At 36.4% G+C, this 15676-nt stretch overlaps 1 protein-coding gene across 6 annotated transcripts in view; it reads right to left on the bottom strand.

Moving 5' to 3' along the window:
• LOC109409926 (nephrin) overlaps positions 1–15676 on the bottom strand; it is an 851818-nt gene that overhangs the window by 126934 nt on the left and 709208 nt on the right. For all 6 annotated transcript variants that reach the window (XM_062855795.1, XM_062855794.1, XM_062855793.1 and 3 more), the window contains one exon: positions 14921–15052. In XM_062855795.1, coding sequence (XP_062711779.1) covers positions 14921–15052 — 132 coding nt within the window. The remainder of the gene's footprint in view (positions 1–14920; positions 15053–15676) is intronic.

A 15676-nucleotide genomic window follows, 5' to 3' on the forward strand; every position in this document is an offset into this window, starting at 1 on the left:
AGGAACATTGAGAGTAATCCGTAGAAAAATCGCAGGAGGTTTTTTCAGAAGGTTTTCTAAGATTTTCTAAGAGTTCTTAAAGATTGCGAAACATTTCTGTAAAAAAATTCGAAGCCATTCCTGGAGAACATTTCGCTATAAATCCTTTAACCTTTTTTGAAGAATCCAAGCAATTTTAGGTGGAATCCATAGAGAAATCCCAAGATAATTTTTCGGAGGGTTTTTTGAATTTTTCAAAGAATCTTTAAAGAGATTTTTGAAAGATTCTAAATTATCTGAAGAAATCTATGGATAAATACTGAGCAAATTTTTGTAATGTATTTTAAAGAAAAAAATTGGAAAATTTTTAGAAAATTTTCTAGGCGAAGCCCACGAGAGTTTAAAAAATAAATCTTTGAAAATATTTTAAAGGAATCCCAGGAGAAATTTTTAAGGAATCTCTACAGAAAATTGACTGAGTTGGTCGAATTTCCCAACTTGGAGAAATTTGTCGAGATGCGTCTCGAACGAATAATTTCTGAAGAAATCATAGAAAAATTACCTGGAAGCCTTAATTAAGAAATGACTAATGAAATTCTTGTAGGATTTCCGAAAGGAATGAAGGCAATTCTGAATATTTCGAGAAATTTTTAAAGGAACTCTAGGAGATTTTTTTGAATAAATTCTTAAGGGACTTATGATACAATCCACGCATTTTTTTCCAAAAAAAACACATTTAGAAAATTCCGGATTTTTTAAAGAATTTATTGAAAAAAAAAATCTGCAATTCCTAGATTCAGTTTCCTTATGAATTATGGAAGGGGTTTTTTGAAGAATCCAAGCAATTCATGGAATTCCTGGAATTTTTTTATTTGGAAGAATTTTGGAATAATGTTCGGATGAGTTTCGGAAGGAGTTTCCGAATGATTTTCTATATAAAAACTTGCAATGATTTCTGATTCAAAGTTTACCAAAGGGTAATCAAAAACCGAATCAGGCCCATTCCAGAACCAACCCAAACAAAATCTTTTATTCGCAAATCTGAATTTTTAAAACTTTTCCCAAATTCGGAACGATAAGCTACCCCATCTCATCCGCCTCCCCGCCCATCCCCGCCCATCCCCTTCCGTCTTTTCACTTAGAGGCCAAAGTGCCATCAGAAATCACTTCCCGTCTCCGAAATTACTCCACCGAGAGAGCGCGCGCTGGTGGGAGGAGAAAAGGTGTGACAGCGGCGATTTAAATTCCGCTCCCGTTATCTCCGCGCGCGCCAACCTGCCATGAAATCTTTATTGCCCGGAGAAAGTATACCTCTGAGAGATGGGGATAAGGATGGAGAATGGGGATGGGATACGATGGGATCGTAAAATTTATTGGCTAAATCAAAATTGTCTCCATCAATATGGGCCCGCGTCTAATCGTAAACCACTTCGGGTTGGGTCGACGGGGATGGGAGGGACCACTCGGTGGAGAAATCCCAAGGTGGAAATCGATTAACTGAGAACTGGTGGGAGGCTGGATTGTTCCGTTACTGTGATTTTGGGGTTTCAAGGGGGATGGGTTGCAATGGTTGAAGAGTGAGGGAATTGAAAAGAGGGTGGAGGAACCACGGTGAAAAATGGCTGTTTATCACGCGATTGTGTTTGATTGGTCACGGGTGAACGGATTTCCGGGAAATCGAAGGAGATTAGAAAACCTAAATATTTTAAATAAAATCGGTCGTCTTGAAGTAATCCGAAGTGTGATTAACCAGATTCTGGTTAAATTATACGTTCATTTAATGCCTACTCTTACTTATATTTGAAATTGTTTTCAGCTGAGGTTTTATAACATTTCGTATTGAAAGGCATTGAACCATTACCTTCAGTGTAGCCCCAACAAGCACGAAGGTCCATATTGCCGGCCACGCCTGATTTATTATTCAGAAAGTTTAAGCAGTCATGCTGTTTCGAGGCTGTCAACGAGAGAATGCATATGGTTTTTACAGATCTTCAATAACTTAGAAGGAATAGTTTGACAAGTAGTTATTGAACTATGACCTCGGCCACGTCCTAACAGCCAATAGAAGAGACTGATTTGAATCCCTAAATTCAAAAAATAAACTGTTTATACGATGTTCTATTAATATTTTACAATCAGAAGCACAAATAACGGTACCGATGAAAAACGAGATATGAGATAGGGAAAGCGTCGTAAAATAAGCGACGTGGTTTCTCGTCCTATCACGCACGTATCCTGTGGCATACCCTTCACCGAACGCCCAACGCTCCTAAAACACCCGTTTTTCCAATATGTTCACGATGAAACTAGCAACCGGGCAGAGGCAGGGGTGGGAAAATTTTAATAATTCCATCCAGCCCGGAACGATTTCTCGAGTTCACACCATCCAGCAACATTGTGGTGGCGGCGTGTGATGAAAGATCTCTCGTCGTCGACGACGACGACGACGAAAACAAAGAAGAGAGGCTTTTTATCAGCGACAGAGATTTTAATTGGATTATAGATCGTGCCTTAAAATTGAATTATTTAATTACCGGAAGCAGCTTCTGGTACCTAGACGCTACGCCAGATCCCCGTTCCACACTGCCAGATGTGTCACCCGGTAATCGGAAACAGCAGGTTACGAGCAACCCCCCCGGTAAGTGTTAGTGTACCAATCCCGGTGAAAAGGCTTATATACTTGATAGTAGTTTTGAAAGAAAGAACCGATTCTTGAAAGTTCCCCACAAAAGAATCCCATCCGTATCCGATGGTGGTGATGGTGATGATGATGATTATGCAGGGGCGGTGGTAATAACGTACATTTTAATCAGCTTATGAATCTGCCTCACTTGGTAGGTAAGCACTAAGCAGCACAAGCCTGCCTGGCTCCAGTCGCTTGGAAAATTTTATTCCTGTGAAGATTGGTTTTAATTAAAACTGGAAACACAGGCAAATTTGCTTTCTTGCTGGAGCTCGCCGCCAGATGATTGAGAATGACTATCACTAGACTTCGGGGGAAGATGTGTGTTTGTCTTCATGCATGACAAGGCTTCTTGTGTAAATTCTGAGGATTGTGCTTGAGATGATTTATTGCTTGAATTATACAAGATTGATGGCAGTTTGGTATTTGAGCAAGTTTTCAAAAGTATGAGATTTTAAGCTGATAAATCATCATCGAGTTTTAGAAGAAAAACTTGAAATAAATAATGCAACGGTAGCAATCGCTTTAGTGCCCTTCAAAATTCTGTGGGAAGATTGAAAAAATGTTCATTTTGACAAAATAAACAAATCATGCTATGACATCTAAAGTTCCACAGCCCATTATATTTTAGGTATTTTAAAAATAAAATTATTTTATGGAAAGTCTGTTTGTGAGCTTGTTTTGATACTTTCATTAAAAACCATGACCGTTATATTCCCCTGTGCAGATATGCCATAAAAATAAATAATGTTGAAATAAAATAAACTTGGTGGAATATTGACATTTAAAGTCAAATCATGAAAAAAAAAACGAAAAAATCTTGAAATAGACGAGTATGCTGTAAAAATAGGGTAAGTCAATAAAAAAAAAAATATTGGAGTTGCTGAAGAATTTTATATTGGAATTTATTTAACCCTCCACAGGAAACCTTAAATGATGGTCCATTCGGGAAACCTGGGGTCCATTTGAAAACCAAATTCGTTCTTCTGCATCGCATGATCCTGACTTATTAGAATATCGGTGTCTTCAGTAAATTTGTTGGGATGGTCAAGGACTTTCAGATGCTACACCGTTTAATTTTGAATTTCATATATAGGTGGCGCTAGTGAGCATGTAAGTATTCAGTATTTGAGCACATACACTATCCGTCATAAGTACGGACTCACAACAAGTATTGCAACAATATTGCATCACCCTGACTCACCTCGATATCTCTTAAACCAGAACACCTACAAAAATGCCGCCTTCAGGAAAGTTGTTGCTTTTGATCTTCTGAATAACTTTCCTGAAGACAGCATCTTTGTAAGTCCTCTGGTTTTGAAGATATTGAGGTGAGTCAGGGTGATGCAATATTGTTGCAATACTTTTTGTGAGTCCGTACTTATGACGGGTAGTGTATATATCAAGATTTTGACCAGATAGAATTTTGGTGTCTTCAGAAAAGTTGTTTATTAGGTAAAGTGTTTACTAATGATGGACCGTTTGTTTGAAAATTTCACACATAGATAGCGCTTCTGAGTGTGTAAATTTTATATTAATATATCACAGGAACCTGATCACCTATAATGATGGTATCTTCGGCAAAGTTGTAGAGTTGCTGACTGGGACTGACATATGCTGGTCCGTTTGATTTGGAACTTCACACATAGGTGGCGCTAGTCAAGATCCTAACCACATAGAAATTTGGTGTCTTTGGCAAAGTAGTTTATAGGGTCAAGTGATTACTAATGATGGACCTGCTGAGATGAACCAGCCTCTTTGAACCTCCTGAAAATCTCATAAAAAATTATGGACCGTTTGTTTCAAAAATTTCACACATAGATGGCGCAACAAATCGTGAAAATTTCATAATTCATATATCAGGGTCTTGAGCACATAGAAAGATTATTTTGGGCTTGATTGGTTAACTTACTGGATTATCTGCATCCTTATGTATAAATGATTAAAAATTTGTATGCTCACTAGCATCATCTAGTGGCAGAGGTTCGAATCAAACGGTCCATTATCTGTAAATTCTTGATTTACCAAACATCTTTGCTGAAGATAGTAGAGACGGAGTCCTAGTAGAGTTACTGGCACCCTGGGATAATTAAAGTATTAAATTTGCATACTCAGTGGCGCAACCTAAGTGTGGATTTCCAAATCATATTCTGCATCATCTGTAAGTTCTTGACCTATGAACCAATTTTGCTGAACACACCATATTTCTATGTGATCAGGATCTTGAGATATATGAGATGTATAATTTACATGCTCACTAGCGCCACCTATGTGTGGAGTTTCAAATCAAACGGCCCATCGTCTGGAAGTATTTGATAAACACAACAACTTTCTCGAAGGTGTCATCTTTCTAAGTGATAAGGATCCAGTGATATATGAGAGCCAAAATTTACATCCTCACTAGCACCACCTAGTGGTGGAATTTCGAATCAATCGGTCCATTATCTGTAAGCGCTCGACTTACTGAGCAACTTTCCCGAAGACGTGGCGCTTCTACAAGCTCTATTTCTTCCGATAGTTTCGTTTGAAGATATTCTATTACTGAATTATTAATGCGCGCCATCTAGTGAGGAAATTTCGAATTAATCAATTCATCGCCAGATGGCGCATGACTTACCGAATAAATTTGCCGAAAACATGAATATTCTAAAACAGAATTAAAAGATATAGAGGGGTCAATTTGGGGTCCAAATGGACCCCAGCCCGAGCAGAGGAAAAAAGCTCAATAATAGCATATTTTGATATGGAGAACAAAAAGTGATATTTGTTTGTTTGAGATAAGAGGTAAAAGTACTGAAAATTATATCTAAATTTTACTCCTGAAACATCATCATAGCACATTTAGCTCTTGGTAAGATCTAGCCAATAGCAGTGAAATAGATCACTTCAAATATCATATCTTCAAATATCATATTTTTCTATGGGTTAGATGTTTCAAGAACAAATTTTTACTATTATTTTCAGTACTTTTACCGCTTATCTCAAACAAACCGATATCACATTTTGATCAACAGTACTTGAACTCTGCTCGGGAGGTATACAAAATCGCCCGGTTCAACTTTGACATGGAATAAAAATTAAAGTATGCCATGAAATCAACTTTATTTTTGCTTAACCCTCTAATACCCAAATTTTTGATTTTGATCTAAATTTCATTTTTCGTCATCTAAAATCGATTTAAACATGTTTTGGAAGATGATTCTTTTTAATTCTCGATTTCGTGAATCTCAGTTTTTGATTTTTCTAATTTTTATTTTTGAACATCCCCACACTTTTACATTTTTCCTGGAAGCCTATTTGGGGAACGGATTTTTTGAGATGAAAACATTTTGAGATTTTATGATTATTGTTGAAATATTATTATTTTAATTTTTTTCATAGAAAATTTTATTTTCCGTGTAATTTAAGGAAAATAATATTAAAGTGTATTCGATTCCCTTAAACTATTAAACAAGGATAGAATGATTTGGGAAAAATTTAAAATATGTTAATTGTAGCGATTCAATACAAAATAAACAATGACTTCTAAAAGGTGACTAAAACATCAATTTTTCAATGATTTTTAAAAAATGTAAATACGCTTTAAAATACACCTAAAACCGTTTTGAGATATACAGAACAGTCCTAAATATCAGCCAAAAATATTAAAATTTTGATTTTCCACGAAACAAAAATTACAAAAATGCTCAAACTATACCCCGTCTAAAGGTGGGGTTGGGTATTAGAGGGTTAAATTATAGGACTAGGTATAGTTTGAAGGTATTGAAAAAATAAAGTCAGTATATGATACCCAACTTGTTTGCCATTCCTCCAAGGTTGTCTGGGGTCCAAATGGACCCCAGTTATCCATTAGAGGGTTAAGAAGGAATTTACGAAGATATGCCGTTTCCAAAATACAGGCCAACAGAATCTTAGAACGGAATTGCCAATATAAATATTCCACGGATATGTGGAAAAAAAACACCGTGTTATTTCCAAAAATTGCACCGAAAATTTCCAATGGAATAGCCGAGGGAATTTCAAAAGAAGATGCCGGAAAAATATTCAATGAAATTTCCGAAGCAATAACTTTGAGAATTGCCAAAGATATTCTCAAGGAAATTTTGGTACAATATTTCAATGAGGTCGGCATTTTTGAAGGTTCTTTCAAAGAATATGCTGATGGAATTTCGAAAGGGATTTGAAAATTCATTTCTTCATTGAAAAAAAAAAATAAAAGTTATGGGTTTTTAAAGAAAATTTCAGAAAAAAAAACATTGTCTGAGCTTTTTTTTCTTTTTTTTTACTCAAAATTATAACTGCTGGGCCGATTTCAAATCTTCGAGCCTTGTTTTGTTGATATTTATGTTGCCTAAAGCTGTCTTGAACATATAATGCTTTTTCATCAAAGGCTGAAAGTCTCTCAAATAAAGATAAATCAATCAATCAATCAATTTTTCATCAAACATTACCAAAATATGCCTACAAATTTAAGTTTCTTCTTGAATGGAAAGTTTGTTTTGTAGCTTTTACTTAAAATCAAATACATAACATCATATCTATTGATACGAACATTTTAGGAAAATCCAAGTAACAATGAATGATGAACAGTGAGAGTATTAGCTGAACAATAGCTGGTTAATGGTGTTAATGGCTGAACACAATGACAGCTGAATATTGGTCTGAGGTACGGTTTGTTCGACATCTTTAATCAGTAATACATAGATGGCTGAATATTAAGTTGAATAGAATAATATTCATCTGGGTAACCAGCTTTAAAACAAATACCAACATGCAGAATTAAGCATCTGTTGCTCAACCTTTAATCAAGTAATTTTTGACGGCTGACCCAAGCATGTTTTCGTGAAGTCCACATCGTTTTTTTAGCCTCAATACAGACTTAGTTCAACTTATGTTTTGAATATTCAGACACAATAAGTAATGCTCTTGTTTTCGAGGATATGTATACTTATGTGTGGTGGAGGTGCTAAGGTGAATGACTTTATTGCTGTGTGCGTTCAAGATGCAAACGGTGCCCAAATGCGCTCCAAACGCGGTAACACAGTGTTACCAAAGGGAACTTAGCAACCATAGCCAAAATCATAGCCAACCTTGGATCCAAATACTCCCACTGACATCGGGTTACTTGTTAGAAGATCTTACCGCATTTGGTGTTCCCGCATTTGATATTTGCATATCAAATGCACACAGCAATAAATCAGGAGTTCCGAGTTCAATTCCCAGTTTTCCCACAGATTAATGGGGCTCGTTCGGTGTAGTACTAGATTTGTAGTAATGAGCTGAATTTTAGTATGGTGAGAAGATCAATTCTCTGTTTCTGCAATGAAATGGTATAAAAAGCGTGGGTATTATGATTCCTTGCCTAATTTGATGCTGTTTGAGAAAAACTTTGGGCAACAATGTTGTTTATGTTGCAAGAAATGGAGAAAACATCACCACTGTTGCCCAAAGTTTTGCTCAAACAGCATCAAATTAGGCAAGGAATCATAATACCCACGCTTTTTGCACAATTTAATTGCAGAAACGGAGAATTGACCTTCTCACCCTACTAAAATTCAGCTCATTACTACAAATCTAGTACTTCACCGACCTGTCCTATTCCTAAACATTTCTTCTGGAAACAGACGCAGCTAATGGTAAAAATAAGCTCACGAAGTATTTTTGTTTTATTTTTACACAATTAATAAATGTCATTGTTTACAGCACATATTAAGCCTTAAATCAGCCTTCCAATAAACCTCAAATCATCTAATGGTTGAAGAAAATCTCCAGAACTGTTTAGGAGCTGAATAAAGTATTGTACCTCTTGTGCTCAGCTTTTGTTCAAATGAAGGCTGATTTAAAATCATAATCATTTTATTCAGTGGATTGAGTCCTCATTCTTGAAACGGGATTATTATTTAAACAACGTTTCGGCACTTTAGGAAGGTCGCTTTTATCAGGGCAAATTGGAATTTAGATAGTTGATTATGTGTATCTTAACTGATTTTGTGTGACTTACAATAAAAAATAAACACTTTTAAAAACATGTATATTTGTTCATAAAATATTTCCTTCAGAACTGTTTCAGAAATTTGCCTAACAGCGTCTCCTCAAAATTTGTACAGAAATTCTGTAGAAAATTTAATCAGGATTTCCCCCAGAATGCCTTCAACGCCTCAGAGAATCCTGTAGCCAGCAATTCTTTCAAGAATTTTCACAAAAAATCTTTTTAAAATATCCTCAGGATTTTCTCCAGGAATTTCTTTAGAAACTTTTTTAGAATTTTCCTCTATAATTCCTCTAGAAAATTTCCCAGGAATTCCTTAAGGATTCCCATTAGTAATAACAAAGAATTCTTTCAGGATGTTTTTCAGAAATTCCACCAATAAATTTCCCAGGGATTCTTCTAAGAATTTTCCCAGAAATTCCTTCAAGAATTCTCCACAGATGCCTAAAGGAATTTCTCCAGGATTTCTTTCAAAAATTTACACAGATGCTACTCCAAATTTTTTTTCCGGATTTCTGCTGGAATTTTGTTTAAGATTTCTCCAAAGATTCCTTCAGAAATTTCCCAAGAATTTGCTATAGAAAATGCCATCAGAAAATTCTCCAAATTTTTTTTCAGAAATATGTTTTAGAAATTTCCTTACGAATTCCTTCAGGAGTACCTCTGATAATTCTAGACGACGTTTACCCATTATTCATGTTATCTCTGACCAGTAACAGGTAGAGCAGCCTCCCCCCCCCCTGATGACGAGAAAAAACTGTATAAAAATTTGAAATACGCTTAGAAGCGACGACGGATGAAGCTGAGGCGTACAATGGTTGTTCCTTTTCACATATTGGTCAAGAATTTTTCTTGGAACTCATTCAGAAATTTTCCCATGAGCTAATCCAAGAATTTCTTCAGTAATTCTGTCGAAAACAGTGCCATGAATTTCTCCATTTTTTCTAATGGAAATTTTAATAGAAATTCTTTCTGCGATTCTCAAAGAATTCTTCAGAAAGTTTTCTCCAAGAAATTTTTAAGGATTTTCTATAGGAATATTTCCACAAATTCCTTCAAGAGGTTTTTCCGAGAAGCCTCCATTTTCAGAAATATACAAAATAGCTAAGGAATTTCCTCAAAAATCTTCACAACAATGTATGGAGAGATTCCTTTCGAAAGTTTTACTAGATTTATTCATAAACATGTGCCTGAAAATTTTACAAGAATTCTTAAAAAAAAATTTCCCCAAGAATTTCTCCGGAAAAATTCCCCCATAAATTTCCGCAACAAAAATGGTTCCATTAGTTCCACCAGGAATTCTAGGAATTTCCCAGGAATTCCAGTTAAAAAATTTCTAAGCCTTTATTCAAAAACTTACCAGGAACTTGTCCAAGAATTCCTTCATAATTTTTTTTTGGAAATTTCGTCTGGAATCTCTCCAGGAAATTTTCCAGAAGTTTATTTCAGAATCAACCAACTCCCTCAGCCCAATTTGCTCCAAGAATTTCTTCATATATTTTCCAGGAATTCTTTTAGACATTTCTTCAGAAAATTCTCCATGAATTTACCTAGAAACTATTTCAGGAATTCTACAGAGATTTATTCGGGAATCTCTATATGAAATGTCCGTTGAATTTTTACAAATTCTCAGGAATTTCTTAAAAGAAATCCCCTGTAATTACCATAAGAAATCCACCAGGATTTCATTCAGAAATTCGTCTAGGAAATATTTCAAAAAAAATCCTCTAGGAATTACTTTACAAATTTCCTTATGAATCCCTACTGAAAATTTCCTAGATATTTTTTTCCAAAAATTTCATTAGAAGCTTTTTTAAAAATTACCGAGGGCTCTCTAAGAATTTCCTTAGGATTTTTTCCAGGCATTTTCTCAAAATTTCCACAAGAACTCTATCAAGCTTTTCATAAAAGAGTTCAAAAGGAATTCTATCAGAATCAACTTAGGATTTTTCCAGGATATTTCCCAGAAATTTCTCCAGGTATTTTCCCTGAAATTCCATCACCAATTCACGAGAGATTCCTTCGGAAAATTCCCCAGGATTTCCATTGGCAAATATTCCCATATTTTTTAAAATTATTTTCCCAGGAATTCCTTCATGAAATTTCCTCAGGGAATTCTTTAGAAATTTCCACATAAATTCCTCTAAATTTGTCTTCACAAACATTTTTCAGAAATTTCTACAGCAATTCATCTTGAAATATGCCCAGGAATTCCTTCAGGAACTTTCCCAGGTTTTGGGATTTCAAAAGATATTCTTTCTGATATTTTCCAAGGAGTTCCTCCAGCAGTTTTCCTAGTGTTTTTTTCCAAGAACTTCGTTAGGAATTCATTCTGGAATTCGTGTAAGATTTTTTTCAGGAGTTCCTCCAGTAATTATTTCAAAATGGTCGGAATTGGGTTCTTTAGGGGTATCCGGATTATTCCATAATCGGATTCTCCGCCCAAAAATTAGTCGAAATCCAAAATTTCATAATTTTTGGAGTCCGGGAACTATTTTTAAAATGCATTTGAAGTTTGTATGGGGAAATTTTTTTGTTCGGGTCCAACTGTCACTTTATCGATGGAACTGTCATTCTAGCCACGAAAATCAAAACTGTTTTATTAATTTAACCTTCAAAACAAAGGTATTGGAATCCAATAAAATCACGTTTTACTCAACTAAATGAGCTCTTTCGATTAGGCTATAGAAAATAGCAATATTTTGTTCATTAAACAACCCAATTCTCATAGGAAATTTCGCATGAATTTCTCCAAGAATTTTCTGAGATATTGCGTAGAGATTTTTTCCATAAACTTATCCAACAATTTCAATAAAAATGTCCACAGAAATTCTGTTAGAAAATTTCCCAGAAATTTAGCTAGGAATTTTCTCGAGAATTGATCTAAAAATTCCTGCAGGAATTTCAGAAATATCTTGGAGATATTCAAAAAGTAATTCTCGTCGAAATTAAGTGGGATTTTCCGGATGATTTTTTTTGTAAATAAAAATAGAAGAAGCCCGTAAGTAACCCTAATGGAATTGCAGACATTTCTTGAAGGACTTCCACAAGAAGTTCCTGCATGAGTCATGTATTGAACGAATACATCAAATGCGTGAAACTTCTGCCGTGTGACCTGTGCTTTTAAACAGATCGGCTTGGTTGGTAGTTCATACCACCTGACCAAGACTGGCAAAAGTTTCAGGCACCCGACTGCCTATGTATATATTAGAGTGGGTCATCGTTGTATGGAGAAACTTTAAATTTGATCGTATCAACCCGGAACAAAGCTTTTTCAATCAATTCAATCGTTCAAAACAACTGTGCAAAATTTTTAAGCGATTTGTTGCATCCCCGTATTCCGCATTGCGATTGAAATTTGTATGGAAGTTAGTATGGTTTCCCAACGTGCTTTTTTGCATTTTACTTATAAGTTGAATTCTTTTGTCCAATATCATGTAACTAATGACGTTAAAGTATAGCCTAGAATATGCCGAAAAACTTTGCCGAGGATCGCAAAGTGATCCGACGCTTGTGAAAAAAGTTATTCGCCTGGTAACTTAGGCCAAAAATTGAGATTTTATTATTGATGTTATTCCTTTACATGTTAAATTATAAGCTTCACCGGGCAATCTGTACAGTATAACTTTTTTCTCAAGTGTCGGATCACTTTGCGGTCTTCGGCAACGTTTTTCGGCATATCCTAGGCTATACATTATCGTCATTGGTTAGATTGTTTTAAACGAAAAATTTCAATTTATGAGAGAAATGCAAAAAAGCACGTTTTCCCATACTAAATTCGCCCAAATTCCAAATTTCAATCGCAATGCGGAATACGGGGAAGCAACCAATCGCACCCAAATTTTGCACACTTACTTTGGACGCTAAAATGAACCGAAAAAGCTTTGTTCCGAAAAATCGACTTTGTTGACCCAGTTCAGTATATATGTATGTATGTATTTAAAAGCACAGGTCGCACGGCAGAAGTTTCACGCATTCGATGTATTCGTTCAATACATGGCCTACTTGCCTAATTTCATAGATAGAATGCGAATTCTATCATATCTATCATTTCATTATGCACTTTGATCTCTACTCCCTTATACTATGAGTAGAAAGAGACCGATATAGCCACAAAATCATGAAATCACAAAAGTAAATAAGTAAACAAATCCCTGAGAGAATTTCAGAAAAAAGAACATGCTAGCGTAATCCGAATGAAATGCCATGACTAAATTTAGTACATAGAACCATTGGTCCGCTAACTACCCAGCTAACATAAAGTCTTATATAATGTTGAATAAGATGCTAAAGTAGAGGCCATATACGTGCATGCTTCCATTGACTCGCGTGTAAAGTGTGCGTATATCGCTTCCACCTTTGCATCCTATTCAACATCATATGGGATCGTATGAGTCTGCGGAGGGCATCGAAACAAGTTGATATGGATCTGTGAGCAACGAACTTTTGCAGCATAGACTGAAGCGCTTTGCAGCTGCGGTCGTTGAAATCAGGAATGTCTATTCAACGGCTTTAAACTCCGAGTCTGGATGACCTGTGTGAGCTTAATGATGTCAATGAGTGACTTCCGAGTTTCCAAGAGACTCACGGATTATAGCAACTTATGCGGTGTGACAGTTTGTTGTTGAAATGAACTTAATTACCCCTGTAGATTTGAAGAACTGATTTTCAGAACAGTTTGGATCTACGACATCGCAAGATATGGAAAACCGTTCCATATTCATGAACAAGGTTTTTTAATACGTATAATTGTAATCCACATCGTAGATCAGCATTTCACGCTACTGTTATGTCAAATAATTATTATTTTCAAGATTTTTTGTGTTCAGGGTTTTAATTACTGATATTGGTTTTACTTAATCCTTTGAAGCCAGCATTTTTCCAAGCGTTATTATGGAACTTTTTCTACGTTTTTCTATTGTTTTGGTGCTCAATAGCATGAAAAGGGTAGAATATCATACAGAATATTTTGTCTGAATATCTTAGGTCATCCAAACTAGTCTTGAGTTTAGATCCAAAAGTCTACGGGTGTAACGGTAACTGCTTTCAGTATACAAAGCTACGATTTGTTATCGATCATGTCCAGTAAGTCTTCTCAATGGTTAATTGGCAGTATAACATCAGTCGGGATATCCTAGGTCATCCAAACTGTTCTTGAGTTAAAATCCTAAAGTCTACGGGTGTAACGGTAACTTCTTTCATTATAGAAAGCTACGATTTGTAATCTATCATATCCAGTAAATCTTCTGCAAATTCAATATACAGTATCAGATCTGTTGGGATTCCCAAGGTCATCCAAACTGTTCTTGAGATTACACTCTAAAGTCTACGGTATAACAGTTTAACATATATAGCTCTTGTTACGAGTGTAGCCCTGAAGTTCTGAACTCCAAGGTAGTTTGGCTGACCTGGAATATCTCTATAGTGTCTATGAATGACATTGTAGATGTCAAGAACTTCACGGATCTTAGTAGGTTATGCAATGCTATTATTTGTGGCGTAAATACATAAAATTATTCTTGTAGATTTGAAGGACTTCATTGTAGGACAGTTTGGAACACCTAGAACATCACAGGATATAAACCACCTTTTGATGTCCTTGGCAAAGGTTAAATAAATACATATAAACGTAACCCATATCCAATTTCAGCTTTTAGATCAACTGATATGTCAATTATTTCGTTTTATCAAATTTCATGATGTTCAGGATGTTCTTGATTTTCAATGAAGCCTAAAATACAAATGTGCTCATTTTTTCCTAACAGAGGACTCAATTTACAGCAACTTTGCCGAAGGCAGAATTCTGATTTATCGAATGGGTGAATTATACAGCCGTTTCTATGTTGGGGTCATATATGACCCCTCCGGCTCCAAAAAGTTAATAGAGAAGTAGGTTTGCAATAACTTATCGGAAGACAGAGTTCACTTTTATTAAGTTGATAATTTCATAGAGCAACAGTAATTTTTCATCCGGGGTCTTATATGACCTTTTAGGTCTCCAAAGGGTGAAGCTACTTTAACTGAATACTAGCAAGGAATAGTAAAGATTAGAATAGAGTATCTTGACGACTCCAGAAATGCATTTCAGAGTCACTTCCAGCGTGTTTATGCACCATCAAAACCTACATATGTCATCCAACATCCTTCTAACCTAAACACCGGCACGTCATGGAACCGAAAACATAATCAAAACAAACGACTTCTGTCCACATCTGCCTTGGCGTCCGTTCGCTATCAGAGAGAGAGAGCAAGGAAGGACAAATACTTACGCAATATGTTCACGGTATGGGTTGACACGACGTTCTCGGTCAGCTGCATGTTCAGTCCGTGGCAGATGACCACCAGCGAGCGTTTGCTGGCGTCCACCGGAGCCGTGATGTTCGACATCGTGATCCAGCCGCCTGTTTCAGTGCACGGAATCCACCGGACCGGACCAGACCAGAGCAAGCGCGCCAGGGTTTGTTTGAAATATAGATAAAAGACAAATACAAATCGGTTATATCAACAATTCATACGCACGTCGCAATTGCTTGCAGAATAGTCCTAGGTGCTGCTGAACTTCTGATGCTGATGCTGCTGTGATGCACCAAAGCTGAGCTTCGGACTTCACGGGTCCTCTTGGCCGCTGCACCGAGTGATTGCTACTGTTTCTGCGGAACCAACCAGAAGGATAACGTACACCGCCACCGGACCGGGACCGGACCGGAACGGTGATGAATATGGGTAAATATTTTATTACACTTAGCAGCAGCGAGAGAGGGCGACCTCTCCTTCGGTCTTCCACGGACGCGCTCTAGTGTGACATTAGCCTGATTCATTGAAGCGTGCATTTAGGCGATAAAATTTCACGCTGACTGCACACCACGTCCAGAGATGGCAGCAGTGAGCAAACAGGAGAGCCCTCCTCGAGGGCTCTGTTTGCCGTTGTAATTGCGTCGACTGGGATTTTCAATCAGTCAGATGACACGAAAAGCAATAAATCCCACCTACACGCACACACAAGTACAACTAATTTGCCTGCATTG

This window comes from Aedes albopictus, chromosome 3, assembly GCF_035046485.1.
Source record: "Aedes albopictus strain Foshan chromosome 3, AalbF5, whole genome shotgun sequence".
In the NCBI taxonomy this organism is placed as follows: Eukaryota; Metazoa; Arthropoda; class Insecta; order Diptera; family Culicidae; genus Aedes; species Aedes albopictus.